Source organism: Hyaena hyaena, unplaced genomic scaffold (genome assembly GCF_003009895.1).
Source record: "Hyaena hyaena isolate Hyena2069 unplaced genomic scaffold, ASM300989v1 scaffold_306, whole genome shotgun sequence".
Taxonomy (NCBI): domain Eukaryota; kingdom Metazoa; phylum Chordata; class Mammalia; order Carnivora; family Hyaenidae; genus Hyaena; species Hyaena hyaena.
In genome coordinates this window covers 1,350,328-1,367,064 of record NW_024080935.1, presented here as the reverse complement: position 1 = coordinate 1,367,064, position 16,737 = coordinate 1,350,328, and the positions used below count along the sequence as shown (strand labels likewise).

At 50.4% G+C, this 16,737-nt stretch overlaps 1 protein-coding gene across 3 annotated transcripts in view; it reads right to left on the bottom strand.

The window, feature by feature from the left end:
• Window positions 1-16,737, bottom strand: part of ITGAL (integrin subunit alpha L) — a 48,567-nt gene that overhangs the window by 6,965 nt on the left and 24,865 nt on the right. For 2 of the 3 annotated variants that reach the window (XM_039247801.1, XM_039247803.1), the window contains 10 exons: window positions 16,533-16,693; window positions 16,277-16,428; window positions 14,629-14,718; window positions 11,349-11,405; window positions 11,182-11,255; window positions 10,693-10,834; window positions 8,104-8,214; window positions 7,717-7,796; window positions 7,517-7,603; window positions 6,001-6,076 (listed from right to left, as the gene is read on the bottom strand). In XM_039247801.1, the coding sequence (XP_039103732.1) occupies window positions 6,001-6,076; window positions 7,517-7,603; window positions 7,717-7,796; window positions 8,104-8,214; window positions 10,693-10,834; window positions 11,182-11,255; window positions 11,349-11,405; window positions 14,629-14,718; window positions 16,277-16,428; window positions 16,533-16,693 (1,030 nt within the window). The remainder of the gene's footprint in view (window positions 1-6,000; window positions 6,077-7,516; window positions 7,604-7,716; window positions 7,797-8,103; window positions 8,215-10,692; window positions 10,835-11,181; window positions 11,256-11,348; window positions 11,406-14,628; window positions 14,719-16,276; window positions 16,429-16,532; window positions 16,694-16,737) is intronic. The other variant, XM_039247802.1, reaches the window with a different exon arrangement.

Below are 16,737 nucleotides of genomic sequence, written 5' to 3'. Positions count from 1 at the left end.
CGACGCGGGGCTCGAACCCACGAACCACGAGATCATGACCTAAGGGAAAGTCGGAAGCTTAACCGACTAAGCCACCCAGGCGCCCCAGAGCTGGCATTTTAGCCTAGGCTGGGACTCCAGAGACTGGAACCGCCATGCTCTATCACCTTCCTTGGATGACGGTGATACAACAGTGCTGAAAGTAGCTACCGTAGACTGAGCCCTTATGTGTCAAGTGCTATGCAGAGCACTTTCTTCTTTGCTTTTCATAACAACCCCATAAAGTAGATGCTATTTTCATTCCCATTTTACAGACTGAAAAACTGACACTCAGAGAGGTTAATTAAACTGCCCAAGGCCACACAGCTTTACACAGCAGAGCTTCAAAAAGACTTCAGGTCTGGCTGAAGCCTATGTGCCTAACCAGTCAGAGGAGAGGGCGACCATGAGGAAGAAGACCCCGTGGCCCAGCGGTCAGGCTCTCACTGGATTACGACGCCTCTCGAGCTTACAGTAAACATGAGCTGACCTCCTTGTGGCAAAAAAGGGTCTAATGGGACAGCTTCAGGCAAGAGAATATGATTGCAGGGGCGCCTGGGTGGCTTAGTTGATTAAGCCTCTGACTTTGGCTTAAGTCATGATCTCATAGTTTGTGAGTTTGAGCCTCGCATTGGGCTCTCTGCTGTCAGGGCAGAGTCTGCTTGGGATTCTCTCTTTCTCCGCCCCTCCCTTGCACTCTCTCCCTCTCTCTCAAAAAGAAATAAATAGTAAGTAAGAAACAAAGAGGGAATGATCACCAGTGTCCCATGCCATGTTGGGTTTAGTTAAAACAGAGATCACTAGGGGCTTTAGCAAGAATGGCAAGAGTGGCTTGGCTGCGTGGTGGGTCAGGCGGCAGGAAACCAAAAGCATAGGTGAAGATGCTTGGAGGGAGGGGAGGTGGACAGAGGCGTCCAGCCCTGGTGACTACCCCAAGAGAGAGAGATGGGGTGTGTATATGTGTGAGGGGAGCTCAAAGGGTTTGAGCGGGCTCCCTGTGGCATGGCACAAAAGTGGAAGCAGGCTTCCACAGGAGCTGGGGAATGTCAAGGCCGCAGCCCAACACCTGCCTCAGCCACTAACAACCTCCACTTGCTGGGCACCACGCCAAGCACTCCGTGGGGAGTAAGTAACCCATTTAAACCTCACGACACGTGGAAGTTCTCATTCCAAACGCCATTTGTCACAGTGGGGAGCTGAGGCATGGACAGTCAAGCCCTTGGCCCAAGGTCACACAGAGCTCGAGCAGTAGAGTTGGGGTTGGATCCAAGCCTGTCCAAGTCTTTTCCACTATTCTGGTGGTAGAAGGATTGGTCTGCCAACCTCCTTAGGGGACCCAGAGCCATCCCAGTGAAGAGCACTAGAAACCAACTCAACTGGGGGCTCCTGGGTGGCTTAGTCGGTTAAGCGTCCGACTTTCGCTTAGGTCATGATCTCGCGGTTCGTGGGTTCGAGCCCCGCGTTGCACTGTCTGCACTGTCAGTGCAGAGCCTGCTTGGGTTTCTCTCCCTCCCCTTGTCTCTGCCCCTCGCCCCTGCTCACGCCCACACACACTCTCTCAAAATAAATAAACTTAAAAAAAAAAAAGGACAATCACCATTTGCTGAACACTCGGCATGCTAGGTCTCATGTGCTTCTCACTGAATGCAAAAACTCATTTAATTCTCTCGGTCTTTCTGTGTGGTGGCCAGTACTGTCATCCTCATTTCACAGATGGGAGGACTGAGGTTCAGAGAGATTGATTTGTCTGAAGCTATTAAGTAGCAGAGCTGGCATTTTATTTATTTATTTAAAAAAAATTTTTATAGTTTATATTTGAGAGAGAGATAGAGACAGCGTGAGCAGGGGAGGATCAGAGAGAGAGGGAGACACAGAATCCGAAGCAGGCTCCAGGCTCTGAGCTGTCAGCACAGAACCCGACGTGGGGCTCAAACCCACGAACCGTGAGATCATGACCTGAGCCGAAGTCAGACGTTTAACCAACTGAGCCACCCAGGCGCCCCTCAAATACCATTTCTGAAGGTCTGGCTGACTCCCCAAGGGCAGGGCGGCTCCCCTTCTGTGTTCCCACAGCACTCCACACCCCCTGCAGGATGGCAATGTATCTGCTTGTGTGTTATCTCCACTAGACTGAGTGCTTCCTGAGGGTAGTTTGTGGCTAATTTCGCTTGCAATTCCCTACTGCTTGACACCCTACCCAGCATAGCAGGCCTCCAAAAAAGTCGTTTTTGAATGAATGACGTTTAGCAAGGACAGATGCAAAAATTATTTGCACGATGCGGGTTGGGAAAGCCTCCTTTTGGCAAGGGCCTTGGTTTAAGAAACATTTCCGGGGCGCCTGGGTGGCTCAGTTGGTTAAGCACCCGACTTCAGTGCAGGTCATGATCTCACGGTTCGTGGGTTCGAGCCCCACGTCGGGCTCTATGCTGACAGCTCAGAGCCTGGAGCCTATTTCAGAGTCTGTGTCTCCCTCTCTCTCTGACCCTCCCTTGCTCACGCTGTCTCTCTCTCCTAGAAAGAAATAAAAATATTTTAAAAAAAATGAATGAAGTACTGACACACGGTCCAATGTAGATGTACCTTGAAAACACTACTAACTGAAAGAAGCCAGTCACAACAGACCACATACTGTGGGATTCTTCCTCTACATAATATCCGGAACAGGCCAATCTATGGACAGAGACTAAAGTTGTGGTTGCTGGGAGCTGGGGGAGGGGGGTGGGGAGAGTGACTGCAAATGGGTACAGGGCTTCTTTGGAAAAATGAAAATCTTCTAATATTATATAGTGGTGATGATCACACAACTTTATGGATATACTAAGAGCCACTGAACCGTACTCTTTAAAAGCGGGTGAAGGGTGCCTAGGTGGCTCAGTCGGTGGAGCGTCTGACTCTTGGTTTTTGGCTGTGGTTGTGGTCTCACGGGTTATGGGTTCGAGCCCCGCGTTGCACTGTCTGCACTGTCAGTGCAGAGCCTGCTTGGGTTTCTCTCCCTCCCCTTGTCTCTGCCCCTCGCCCCTGCTCACGCCCACACACACTCTCTCAAAATAAATAAACTTAAAAAAAAAAAAGGACAATCACCATTTGCTGAACACTCGGCATGCTAGGTCTCATGTGCTTCTCACTGAATGCAAAAACTCATTTAATTCTCTCGGTCTTTCTGTGTGGTGGCCAGTACTGTCATCCTCATTTCACAGATGGGAGGACTGAGGTTCAGAGAGATTGATTTGTCTGAAGCTATTAAGTAGCAGAGCTGGCATTTTATTTATTTATTTAAAAAAAATTTTTTTTAATGTTTTATTTATTTCTAGGAGAGAGAGAGAGAGAGAGAGGGAGAGACAGCATGAGCAGGGGAGGGTCAGAGAGAGAGGGAGTCACAGACTGAAACAGGCTCCAGGCTCCGAGCTGGCAGTCAGCACAGAGCCCGACGCGGGGCTTGAACCCACGAACCACGAGATCATGACCTAAGGGAAAGTCGGAAGCTTAACCGACTAAGCCACCCAGGCGCCCCAGAGCTGGCATTTTAGCCTAGGCTGGGACTCCAGAGACTGGAACCGCCATGCTCTATCACCTTCCTTGGATGACGGTGATACAACAGTGCTGAAAGTAGCTACCGTAGACTGAGCCCTTATGTGTCAAGTGCTATGCAGAGCACTTTCTTCTTTGCTTTTCATAACAACCCCATAAAGTAGATGCTATTTTCATTCCCATTTTACAGACTGAAAAACTGACACTCAGAGAGGTTAATTAAACTGCCCAAGGCCACACAGCTTTACACAGCAGAGCTTCAAAAAGACTTCAGGTCTGGCTGAAGCCTATGTGCCTAACCAGTCAGAGGAGAGGGCGACCATGAGGAAGAAGACCCCGTGGCCCAGCGGTCAGGCTCTCACTGGATTACGACGCCTCTCGAGCTTACAGTAAACATGAGCTGACCTCCTTGTGGCAAAAAAGGGTCTAATGGGACAGCTTCAGGCAAGAGAATATGATTGCAGGGGCGCCTGGGTGGCTTAGTTGATTAAGCCTCTGACTTTGGCTTAAGTCATGATCTCATAGTTTGTGAGTTTGAGCCTCGCATTGGGCTCTCTGCTGTCAGGGCAGAGTCTGCTTGGGATTCTCTCTTTCTCCGCCCCTCCCTTGCACTCTCTCCCTCTCTCTCAAAAAGAAATAAATAGTAAGTAAGAAACAAAGAGGGAATGATCACCAGTGTCCCATGCCATGTTGGGTTTAGTTAAAACAGAGATCACTAGGGGCTTTAGCAAGAATGGCAAGAGTGGCTTGGCTGCGTGGTGGGTCAGGCGGCAGGAAACCAAAAGCATAGGTGAAGATGCTTGGAGGGAGGGGAGGTGGACAGAGGCGTCCAGCCCTGGTGACTACCCCAAGAGAGAGAGATGGGGTGTGTATATGTGTGAGGGGAGCTCAAAGGGTTTGAGCGGGCTCCCTGTGGCATGGCACAAAAGTGGAAGCAGGCTTCCACAGGAGCTGGGGAATGTCAAGGCCGCAGCCCAACACCTGCCTCAGCCACTAACAACCTCCACTTGCTGGGCACCACGCCAAGCACTCCGTGGGGAGTAAGTAACCCATTTAAACCTCACGACACGTGGAAGTTCTCATTCCAAACGCCATTTGTCACAGTGGGGAGCTGAGGCATGGACAGTCAAGCCCTTGGCCCAAGGTCACACAGAGCTCGAGCAGTAGAGTTGGGGTTGGATCCAAGCCTGTCCAAGTCTTTTCCACTATTCTGGTGGTAGAAGGATTGGTCTGCCAACCTCCTTAGGGGACCCAGAGCCATCCCAGTGAAGAGCACTAGAAACCAACTCAACTGGGGGCTCCTGGGTGGCTTAGTCGGTTAAGCGTCCGACTTTCGCTTAGGTCATGATCTCGCGGTTCGTGGGTTCGAGCCCCGCGTCGGGCTCTGTGCTGACTGCGAGCTCAGAGCCTGGAGCCTATTTCAGAGTCTGTGTCTCCCTCTCTCTCTGACCCTCCCCTGCTCACGCTCTCTCTCTCCTAGAAATAAATAAAAATATTAAAAAAAAAAAAGAAACCAACTCAACTGGTCATTCTCAATGCAAATGGCCATCGGACTCTCCTCCATCGTCATACCCAGGTGAAGTGACTGCAGCCTCTGTTTTAAAGGGGCTACCTGCCTGGGGTCACTTTCCTGCTGAGATCCTGCCCCAGTCTGCCTTGATACCAGTGCGGCCTTGGGTGAGATAGTTTCTCTTTGGGGCCTCCGTTTCCTCCCCAGGAAAACAAGAATGCTCTTGGCTTGGTCAATTTCTGCTCTTCTCTCAGAGGTTACCTCTAGGAAAGACTTAGACTCCTCAAGCTTTAGACTCAGGGCTGGCTTCCCTCTTCTTTGTTCCCATAGCTAAGACACTACACAGCACCAAGCATATGGCATGAGAAGTGACACATCATTAACTTAGAGGTTAAACACATGGATGGGGGCTTTCCAGTATGTGCTTGACTCTGACCTTTCTTCCTTATTAGCTGTGTAATCTGGCAAGTTACTCGACCTCTCTTTGTGCTGTGGATTTCTCATCTGTAAGATGCCAGTGGCTTGTCCTCTACCCTGTGGGGCTCACGGGTTGGTGTGAGAATCACGGGGTGGGGTTGCATATATATAGCACCAGGCACAGAACTTGGGGCCCTGATTAATTACTGCTGCCCCAGCACCTAGCAAAGTACCTAAACTAGAACAGTGGGTCATTAATTAGATTTTCTCCTTCAGAGTGCTTCTCCCAAAGGCTGCGATCCCACAGACCATCCATCCAGTGGTGGAAAAGACCTGCTGAGTGTGCTGCTGCTGGAAGCATCTGAGTGGAGGTGTGAGGCTCTACGGAAAGGATCGTAGGATGAGGTGGAAGGCTCTGGATTTGCTGAGGACGGGTCCGTGTCCGGGGGTTCTCTGCAGCCTCGGTCCTCAGGACGGGGCTGACAAATGTGTGACCCAGAAGAGCCTTTTCTCATGGGGGCTCATACCTGGTAGATGTGTTTGACATGGTGGATCTTGGGACCCTTGGGGGTGAAGCTGACATACAGTGTGGAGTTTTCCTTGCTGTGGAGAGAGAAGAGCAGAAATAGAAAGTGGAGAAGATAAAAGCCCAGTTTCCAGAAAAGCAGGGGCCCGGGGCCAGGAAAAACCTCTGAGTTGCCAGGTCCTGGGCTAGCGATCACATAGGCACGATCACATAGGCCAACATGGTGGCGGGCTAGGGCTGGAGCCCGGGTGAATGTGCCTTTGGAACTGTGTTCTCCTTGTTCCACGGGGTCCTTCCCCTCCCACGAGGGTCTCCACTGTCCTCTGGGTTCTTCATCTCCTGCATAACAGCACAGCTTCTGCCTTCCTCTCCACCCCATCCTTTCAGTGACCTATGTCACTGTCTGATCCTGCTGCCCACCTACTCAGAATTCGCCAGTGGCTCCCTGCTGCCCATGAGGGTCAGGTCCAAAGCGCCCCATGTCCAGGCCTGTCCACCTCCCAGCCTGCCTGCTCACCGGGCTCCACACACACCGTCCCCTGGGCCTGCACACTCCCTACTCTTCAAATCCAGCCCATTACTTGCCGCTCCCTGTGCCTGGGCTATTCTCCCCGCTGAGGCTATCCTGCCTCCTCTTTGGCCCTTATCTGATCCCCTCACTCTCCAGACCCCAGTTCAAGCCCCTACCTCCTCCATGAACCCTCTCATTTCTCCTCAACGTGCATCATATTTCCCAGCGCTAATTTCATACGACAATTCAGACAATATCATCGTATTTGGCGTTTATGTTCAAAAGCCCCAGACACCTTGGCTCAATCCCTGTCTCTGTCCTTCTCACTGAGCCAACCTGAGAAAGTTACTCTGCTCCTCTGGCTTCGTCCTCTTTTCTGTAAATGAGAAAATCCAACTAGTGGTCCCCACGGGTCCCTCTTGCTATAACCTTCTGAGATGTGCTGATTCTGTGTGCGCACGAGGCTGGCCTCTCCTACCTGACTACGAGTTGGGGTGGGAAAGAGCCACCGTAAACAACTTTTTCCTAGTCTCTTCCAGCATGTCTGGCCCACAGGATGGGAGGGCATCCAGCACATGGTTTTGGAGTCGGACAGATCCAAGTTGAGGGGCTGGCATCAGTGCTTCCTAGCTTTACAACTCTGAATGAGCTCCTCCCTTCTCTGAGCCTGTCTGTTCATCAGTGAAATGGAAACGCACAGCTGCCTCACATGCTGAAAGCTCAGGGGAAGCCCCAGCTGCGCAGTGTGGTCGGCACAGCATCCGACGTAAGGTCAGCATTCGCGGTGCCTTTTTTCCCACCAGTAAACTGCTGATCTGACTCAGGACTCTTAAAAAGCCTCCACTCTTCTGGGTGTTGAAAACCACTGGGGTGTGGCTGGAATCAGTTCTAATTACTCCTTGGGGGGGGGGCCTACAAAAGGAGAAGGCTTGGTGGGGGGGCCCGGGGAGGCCAGGTGGGGAGGCCGAGGATGGAGGACAGCACTGACTGGCTTCTCAGGACTTACTCCTTGGTGAGGATGTTGATGGGGTACAGGACCGGGATGCTGGTGGTGGCGGAGTTGTCCTTCAAGAGGTCCGGGTCTTCATTTTGACTGCGTTGGGGCAAGGCAGAAGGCAGTGTTAGGAGAAGGGCTTGGCCAGGGCCAGGCGGCAGTCTGAGAGCAGGGCAGGTACGCTGGTGGGGGCCTGCCGGGGGGCTGCTCACCAGCTCACACTGGCGCGCAGCTCGACGAAGTCCCCCCAGGAGCTGTTCAGCAGCGTGTGGAACATCACCTGGATGGTGACCTGGGAGGGGAGGAGAGGGGAATGAAGCACCTCATGGCCCGCATGCCCAACTGCTATAATAACAGAGGCCACTGTTGCTTATCCCTGAAAATAGGTGTTTCATCCCCACTGCACAGATGAGGAGATACGAAGTCCCAAATGGTTAAGTCCCACGCGTAAGGTTTGTCTGATTCCAAAGTCCAGGCTGTCATTCCCTTTGGGGTCAGAGGCTTGGTGAGCCCTTCTTTACCATCACCTGCACCCTTCCTTCCGCACGTGAGCTCATAGCCCCTTGGTGGCTCGGTTCCTAGGGGCGTAAAGCACTCACCAAGCTGCCCGCTTTAAAGATTGGAGGGCTCACTTTGCAGGAGAGGGTCCTGGTCGGAACCTTGGATTCCTCAGGAAGCTCCTCGCAGCTCACAGGCATCTGGCTGTGGGGCTGGGCATGAAAAGAGAAAGAACAAACTTCTTAGTGGGCCAGACTAAGGTTCCCAGAGGCCACCAACACTCTGGGGCCACGTTCCCCAGCTGTATCCCTGCCAGGGCACATTCTTAGAGAGGCGGAGCCAAAGTTTAGCTCAAAGATGTTCACTGCAACAGTATTTATAATCGTGAAAAACTAGAAGGGATCAAACAGTTCAAAGAGACAGGAATGGTTCCATGTGTTGTACAATAACAGTGAGATTGTTAACATGCTACTACGTCTATATGGTCAGCAACCATTGTTTATTTAGTTTTTAAGTGTTTATTTCTTTATTTTGAGAGAAGAGTAAGTGGGGAAGGGGTAGAGAGAGAGAGAGGCAGAGAGAAACTCTGTGCTGGCAGTGTAGAGCCTGAAACGAGGCTCTGACTCATGAACCGTGAGATCATGACCTGAGCTGAAATCAAGAGTCAGATGCTTAACCGACTGAGCCTCCCAGGAGCCCTGTCAGCAATCGTTTTAAAAATGAGCTTGCTTCTGGGCTAAGCAGCCTAAAACCAGTCATTTTCATCATCTATAAGGACAGATTTCAGCCTCAAGTTGGGAATGGAATTAGACAGGGAGATAGAGGCTTGGGAAGTTCAGTGACTTCCCCAAGTCCCACCCCAGGGTAATCTGGCAGGATCTAGAAGAAATCTGAACACAGGTCTGTTTGATTCCAGATCTCAAGTTCTTAATCACTCTACCAGATGCCTCTTACGGAAGCATTTAATGTGACTGTATAAAGAATAATTCAAATGTCCATTGACAGATGACCAGATAAACAAAATATGGTCGATCCATACGATGGGATACTATTGAGTCCTAAAAAGAAAGGAAATTCACACATGCTGTCATATGGATGAAACTCACAAGCACTATGCTAAGCGAAGAAGACAGACACAAAAGGACAATACTGTACGATTCCACTTCCGTGAAAAATCTAGAATAGGCAAATTCATAAAAACGGGACGTGGTTTGAGATGACAGAAAAGTTCTGCAAATTGGTGATGGATTGTACAACATTGTACTTAATGCCACTGAACTGTATGCTTAAAAAAGGCTTAAAAATGGTAACTTTTCTATTACATATATTTTACCATGATAATTTTTTAAAAAACAGAGAAAAATAACCATATGGAGAACAAAATGCCAATTATTTAAAACAAATATAGAATGAATAAATATACAATGTAATTTGTACGTATGTGTAGAGATACACAGAAGGATAAACATCCAAATATTAAAAGTAGTGACTGCTGAGTTATAGAAGAGGTGATTATCTTCTCTAAACTCCTATGTGATTTCCAACTTTCTGTGGTGATCATGTATTATTTATGTAATAACAATTTAAAAATAAAGTTGTATTAAAACAACTTTGGAGCACCTGGGTGGCTCAGTCGGTTAAGCGTCCGACTTTGGCTCAGGTCATGATCTCACAGTTTGTGGGTTTGAGCACTGCATCGAGCTCTGGGCTGACACCTAGCTCAGAGCCTGGAGCCTGTCTTCGGATTCTGTATCTCTCTCTCTGACCCTCCCCTGCTAGTGCTGTCTCTCTCTGACTCTCAAAAATAAATAAAAAACATTAAAAAAATTTAAAACAGCTTAAAAATTTTTTAAAGTTTACTTATTTATTTTGGGAGAGACAGAGACAGTATGAGCAGGGAAGGGGCAGAGAAAAAGGGAGAGACAGAATCCCAAGTAGGCTCTGATTGCCAGTGCTGAGCCCGTCGCAGAGTTTGAACTCATGAAATGTGAGATTTAAAACAACTTTTAAATACAGGTGAAGGGGTGCCTGGATGGCTCAGTCGGTTAAGCTCCCAACTCTTGTTTTCAGTTGAGGTCATGTCATGGTTTGTAAGATCGAGCCCTGTGTCAGGCTCTGTGCTGACAGTGTGGAGCCTGCTTGGGATTCCCTCTCTCCCTCTCTCTCTGCCACTCCCCCGCTCATGCTCCTTCTCTCAAAATAAATAAATAAACAAAAATAAGATAAGATAAGAAAAGATAAAATAATAAAATAAAATAAAATAAAATAAAATAAAATAAAATAAAATAAAATAGAATCAATCCAGGCCACCCTGCAAAAACATTTTGGTCACCTTTAGGAGAGAGGGACTTTGAGTTTACTATATCTATGCACACCTTCTTGGTCACCAGATCCACAAGCCTCTGTCACACTCTCCATTCCATGTGACCCCCTCACTAAGCCTGTGGGGGTCCCTAGTCTCACTGATTTCAGGATCCGAGGCCCACAGAGGGTCAACCTTGTGTTGCAGGCACAGCCTGAGGGTGGTCATCAGGCTGAAAAGCTGGACATGGTCCTAAAGTTTCTGCATGCCAGCTGCCGCCCACCTCTTCAGGCTGTCTTGTCCCCTCCACCCCCCCTCGAGGTTCCTGAAGGAGAGCAGAAGCTGCAGGCACCAGTGTGGCCTCGGCAGGCCCGTCCTTGGCACTCACCTCGAGGATCTCCACTTTGCGGAAGGAGAGCCCCTGGGGGAAGCTCAGGCTGAGCTGGACCGAGTAAGCGTCTTCTCTCAAGTTGCTCAGTGTCAGCCCCACGGAGAGGCTGGCAGACGGGGTCAGGCGCAGGACTCTGGATCTGGGGGCGAGACCAGGGAAAAGTTACAGGGGCCAAGGTGAGGGAAGCAGGGTCACAGGCAGGGGCTTTCAGGACGCATGGATCTGCTAGGCTAGAAAAAATGAATACACAAAAGTCAGCCCTTGTGCACAGGCTTTCAGTGGTGTGACCTCATCTCCTCCTGCCTGGAGTGAACAAGGGACTTGAATTTCTCAGAGAGGGGGCGAAGTCCCAGATCTAGTCTCACAGATCTAGTGAGTACAGACAGGGGTCTTCTGACTCGAAGCCCCTTGTTCTTCCCAGCACACAGGAGCTGCCTCAGGAAAACACCAGCTGCAACAGGAGGGCCCGGGGGCGGGCAGCCTCACCCTGCAGGGGAGAAGGACAGCCTCAGGTCTGCTTCACACTCCTTGTCTTCCCCGCAGTTCTTCTCGAAAGGGATCTGAAAAGCCAAGAAGACAGACCAGGAGGCTCAGGCCCCAGACCCAGTGTGGGCGGACCCTGGCCTCTCCGGCTGCCCCTCGTCCCCGCCTACCTCCTTGGTCTCTGTGTGTGGTAAGGGTCTCAGGATGGGCTGGATGTCCTCGCCCTGCTGGGCACGGAGCGGTGGGAGGGCCGGGAGACAAGACAGGTTAGTTGAGACAGCAGCACTCTTGAAGGAGGGCTGGAAGGAGGGCTCAGGGCTTGGGGCTCAGCTGCGCTGGCTTGGCTGGCTCCTTCTTGGAGCTAACATCCGTCCCAGGGGGACCCCACCCTCCTGACTCGGCCCAAGGCCACCTGTGTGGCCCTCGGGCGGCAGCTCCTCGAGAGAGGCCGAGGCCCAGGGTGTCCGTTCTCCTGTACAGGAGATCTTGGCCTTGACAAAGCAGCTCCAAAGCTCCTCCCAGCCCCTCTCCTTCCCTGGCCTCGCCTGCCTATGATTGGCTCTTACTGGGCTTCTCCTCTGCGAACCCCATCTCCCCTCTGAAAAGCTCTGCATCTCTTCTCAGATCAAGGCCAGTTTCGCCCAACATTTCCAGGGCTTCTGCTCCAGCCCAGGCCCTGTTCCGGGCACCGGGTACACACCCAAGGACAAAAGAGACACATTGCACTGTGTGTGCCCCCTGTCTGGTGGGAGAAATGACGTGGCAGCTTCAAGTGTCTTATGGGACAAGTACAGGGTATATTCAGAGCAGGTAGAAGCAAATCCTACCCCCCACATGGGGATCAGGGAAGCTTCCTGAAGAAACAGATCTCAACTGAAATCTAAAGGATGAGCAGGAGAGAGCCAGACGAAGAGAATGGAGAGGGGCAAGAAAGGATGGCCCAACACAAAAGGCCCGAGGCAGGGGGGGTGTGACTGCGGCAGGAAAATGTGCAAACGGGCCCGCTGTGCTGTGTGATGGGGGCAAGAGACAGAAGCAGGGTCCAGGTTCCCGTGGGCCTTGCAAGCCACGATCGAGAGTTGGGACTTTATCCTGAGGCTAACGGGGTCATAGAAGTGTTTATGAGTTATAAGCTGAATGTTCTAGAAGGACTCCAGCCTCCACTTCCAGGCCCCCTGCCAAATAACCACCAGACTCCTGAGTCCCAGCAGCATCTGCTGACTGCTCCCGCCTACCCTCAACAGATTCCTGCGACCCACTAGACTGCAGCCAGTCCCCAAATGGGCATTCTGGGTTTCTGTCTGGCTCAGCTGTCCTTCTACCAGAAGCTAATCCCATCTCTCCATTTCCCTTGAATGTACCACTATACCTTTCCTTATGCTGTTTCCCCTGCCTCTCCTCAATCCACCTACCCAAAGGCTACTCATTCTGCAAGATCCAGAACCAACGATACTCCCCCCAGGAAGTCTTTCTTGTCAACTCTGAGCTCAGATCTCTTTTTTACCCTGAGTTCCTACTCCACATAGCTTGGCTTAAAAAAAAAAAAAATTGGGGCATCTGGGTGGTGCAGTTGGTTTAGCGTAAGGCTCTTGATTTCGGCTCAGGTCATGATCTCCCAGTTCATGAGTTCAGGCCTTGCATCAACTCTGGGCTGGTGTTGTGGAAGCTGCTTGGCATTCTGTCTCTCCTTCTCTCTGCCCCTCTCCTGCTTGTGCTCAAGTTCTCTCACTCACTCTCTCAAAATAAATAAACTTGAAAAAAAAATAGTGCCAATGGCAGAGGCTGCTGGCTGTCTCCATATGTCCTTCCTCACTACCTGTCCTTAGTCTCCACTTTTTATCTGGTCATATGGCCACCTGGAGAGGAGACTGCACTTCTTAATCTCCCTTCTAGTTAGGTGTGGCCCTGTGACCAACTTCTGACCAATAAGATGTAAGGGTAAGCATCAGGTGGATTTCTAGGAACTACGGTTTTTTTTGTTAAATGTTTATTTTTGAGAGAGACAGAGCATGAGTTGGGGAAGAGCAGACAGACAGACAGACAGACACACACACACAGAATCCAAAACAGGTTCTAGGCTCCAAGCTGTCAGGCGCAGAGCCTGACGCAGGGCTCAAACTCACTAACCGGGAGTTCATGACCTGAGCTGAAGTCCGACGCTTAACTGACTGCACCACCCAGGCACCCTTTGGGAACCAGACTTAAAGGGAAGGGGTGTGATCTTCCACCCTCTCTCATGCGCTGTGCTCCCAACACCCACAAGCTCTGACGTCTTTATTGCCTGTGCTCACACTATGCCTTCTTTCCAAATGTCCCTCCCTTTTCTACCGGGGGACTTTAAGGGTCCTGTCTTGTGGGAAGACTTTCCTTATCCCCGAAACATGTGGCATAAGACTGTACTGCCACCCTGTATCTAACTTTACCACAGTCTTATCACAGCATGTTGTAACTTGACTCCTCTGGCGTCCAGAGCAGACTATGAACCCCTTCCGGGGAGGGATCGTGTGTTATCTTCTCCAGTGGCGCTAGTGCCCCGAATAGAGCCTAGCACAGGCAGGTGCTCCAGCAACTTTCCTTAAGTGCATGATGAGCATCCGGTGGGTGGGGGCTTTAATTTTTATGAGCATGTCACTGTTCTCTCCAAATCCCAGGAGAGTGAGCATGCGTGGGGGCACGCTCAGCGCACGCGGCCAAACGCCATGAGAAAGAGTACACTTAGCAGCCACTGCGCTCCAGCTCTGGAAGAGGCCTCACAACGTCGGGACTTCTTTTATAGATGGGGACGCAGTCCCAGAAAGGGACGGAACCTACTCACATGCTCATGCCAAGAAAAACAAATCCACATTTTCAGGCTGGCGGGCCTGGCTCTTTCCACCAGACCCTGCTGCCTCCAGACAGAAGTAAACCACCCGCTGAGTGTCAAGGATTTGAGGAGACGAATCTGGCTTTGGTCTGGGTGGGGAGCATGTAGTCCAGCAGAGGGTAGATACTGTTTTCCTCTTCTTTGACACAAGGACACTCCAGTTTGGCTTTGAGGGAACTACCTGCTCGAAACTGAATATGTGTGGGCGGGAAGGCGGATTAGGGTGCCCTGTCCTCCCACGAATAAGGCTAAGCGGGGTGCGTGTCCTCCCTGGGGTTTACACGTTGAGCCGGTGCTAGGAGCCTGGTGAGGTCTGACGCTGAAGCTTGGCAGGGACCTGGAGCAGATTCACTGAAGGGGCCGTGCCCGGAAGAGGCCATCCACTATTCCTTCCCCTCAAGACCTTCCCTTCTTCCCAGTCTTGCTTTGCCAAATACAAGCTCCCATACGTTCCCTTTCTGCTGAAACAAGCTGTATTTGGTTTCTGTTACTTAAAACCAAAGACTCCTTTATAATACAGTCTTGCTAAACTGCAATTCTACTGTCCCCTGCTCCCTATCTATTCCCCCTCGGTGATCTCTTCTTACCACCCTTTGGTCCCTCGGTGTCCCTTCTTCTTCCAAGAGAGAGAAATTTAGGGAGACGTTGATGGGAGAGATGAGGTCTTGAATGCACACCTGAGGGTAATGAGAATACCACCTGTGCTGTGAGTTTAACCTTCCAGTTAAATGCTCACCTTGTCCATACTTTACAAATGATGAGGTTTTAGTATCTGAGTATCTAGTATCTAGTATGTTTATCATACGTCCGAGGTCACTTCTCAGTACGAGTGTCACCCTCAGCCCCAATTCCCATGGCAGACATCGCTAATCAACCACCTCACTTTTCCACCAAGTCCCGACCAGAGCCCCTGAATCGCTGTCAGGCCACTCTAGGCAGCCATTATCGAAGTTTACACAAGAAAAGAATATTCTAGAATAACTAGAATATCCTAGTTCCTCGAGAACAGAGTTGGGGGTTGGCCTTTTATGTTATTACTGGTCCCTCACAGTGGCACCTTTGTAGGCACTCAAATCATCTTTACCTGAATTCCTACCAGCCCAAAGAGGCAGGCGTTATTATTCCCACGTTAGAGATGAGGAGAATGGGGTGGAAAAGGATGACCCAAGTTTCCTAAGGACTTGCACTAGGAAGTGAGCCCAAATCCGTCCAATTCCCAAGGCTAAGATCTTCCCATCACGACACACGGCCTCTTCTCAGATTTATGTTGAAAATTTCCAAATCTTCTGCGGGGATGGTGCAAGGACACAGAGGGGAACTGAGTGGAGGTATGAACGAGCTAAGGCAGCGAGCTTGAATTGTTGACACTGGGCAATGGGTATTTGGGGGTTTGCTTAGCGATTTTTCCCTGCTTTTAGAGATTTGAAACTTCCCATAACAAAAAATTTAAAACAAATCTCAAAATCTTATACACCCATCCCATACTCAGTCTCTGAAATATTTAAAAGATCAAAAGAATTTACCATCATCCCCACTTTACACAGGACTGTTAGAAGCAAAAAGAATTTGGGTATTATGGCAGTTGTTCAAACTAATACTTAAAAAAACAACCTTTTGGGGTGCCTGGGTGGCTCAGTCGGTTAAGCGTCCGACTTCAGCTCAGGTCATGATCTCACGGTTTGTGGGTTCGAGCCCCACGTCGGTCTCTGTGCTGACGGCTCAGAGCCTGGAGCCTGCTTTGGATTCTGTGTCTCCCTCTCTCTCTGACCCTCCCCTGCTCACGCTGTCTCTCTGTCTCTCTCTCAGAAATAAATAAAACACTAAAAAAAAAAAGAAACCAACCTTTTTTTGCGATGGATGAGAGTAATAAATGACCATGTATACCTGGCAAGGACGCATCACGTGATTGAATATTCTGCAGCTATTAAAACAATTATGAAAAGCTGGATAGCAGCATTGATATATGATGGGTGGAAAAAGGGGGAAAATGGGAAGTATTTTACAATGGTAATTATGTTGAAAACACCAATGTACCTAGATTAAGGACTAGAGAAAGTATGTTAACGGTATTATTACCACTATTACACAGTCAAGGGAATGATAGTATAGACAGATGCAAGAGGCTTGTGACCCAGTTGGACGTGACTGAGCTGAACCTTGCTCCCAGTGCCTCCTGTCACTGTGGTTAGCTCTGTGGCCCCCTCACTTCCCAGAGCAGCCCCAAGGCTCCCTTACCGGGAAGTGGAACCAGAACTTGTCGCAGGACTTGGTTTGGGTGACCTCCATGTTCCTGCTGAGTTCACGTCTACCTCCTGGGAACAGCCCCCGGCTTCTGGTCCGATGGCCATCCAGCTGCAGAGTGTAAGTGAGGGTGGAAGCCAGGCGCCCTGGGCAGGGTGAAAAGGCAGGAGTTGGATGGTGGCAGATCCTGGGGCCGCGAGCCTGCATTTAGGGCACGCAGCTGCTCTGGGGAGCAGGGAAGGGCACTGACCTTGAAACTGGTGGGTAATAGGCTCGATCTGGAAACAGACTGTGATGTTGACCCCTTCTTTCTGCTGGATACTGGTTGAATAGGAGCATTCCACTTCATGCACTGGGATCTCAGCCGGGGAGAAGGACATCAGAGTGAGGACATCCACTACAGGCCGGGAGCTGCGGGGCACGAAACAACCAGCTCTCTCCCTCGGCCTCAATTG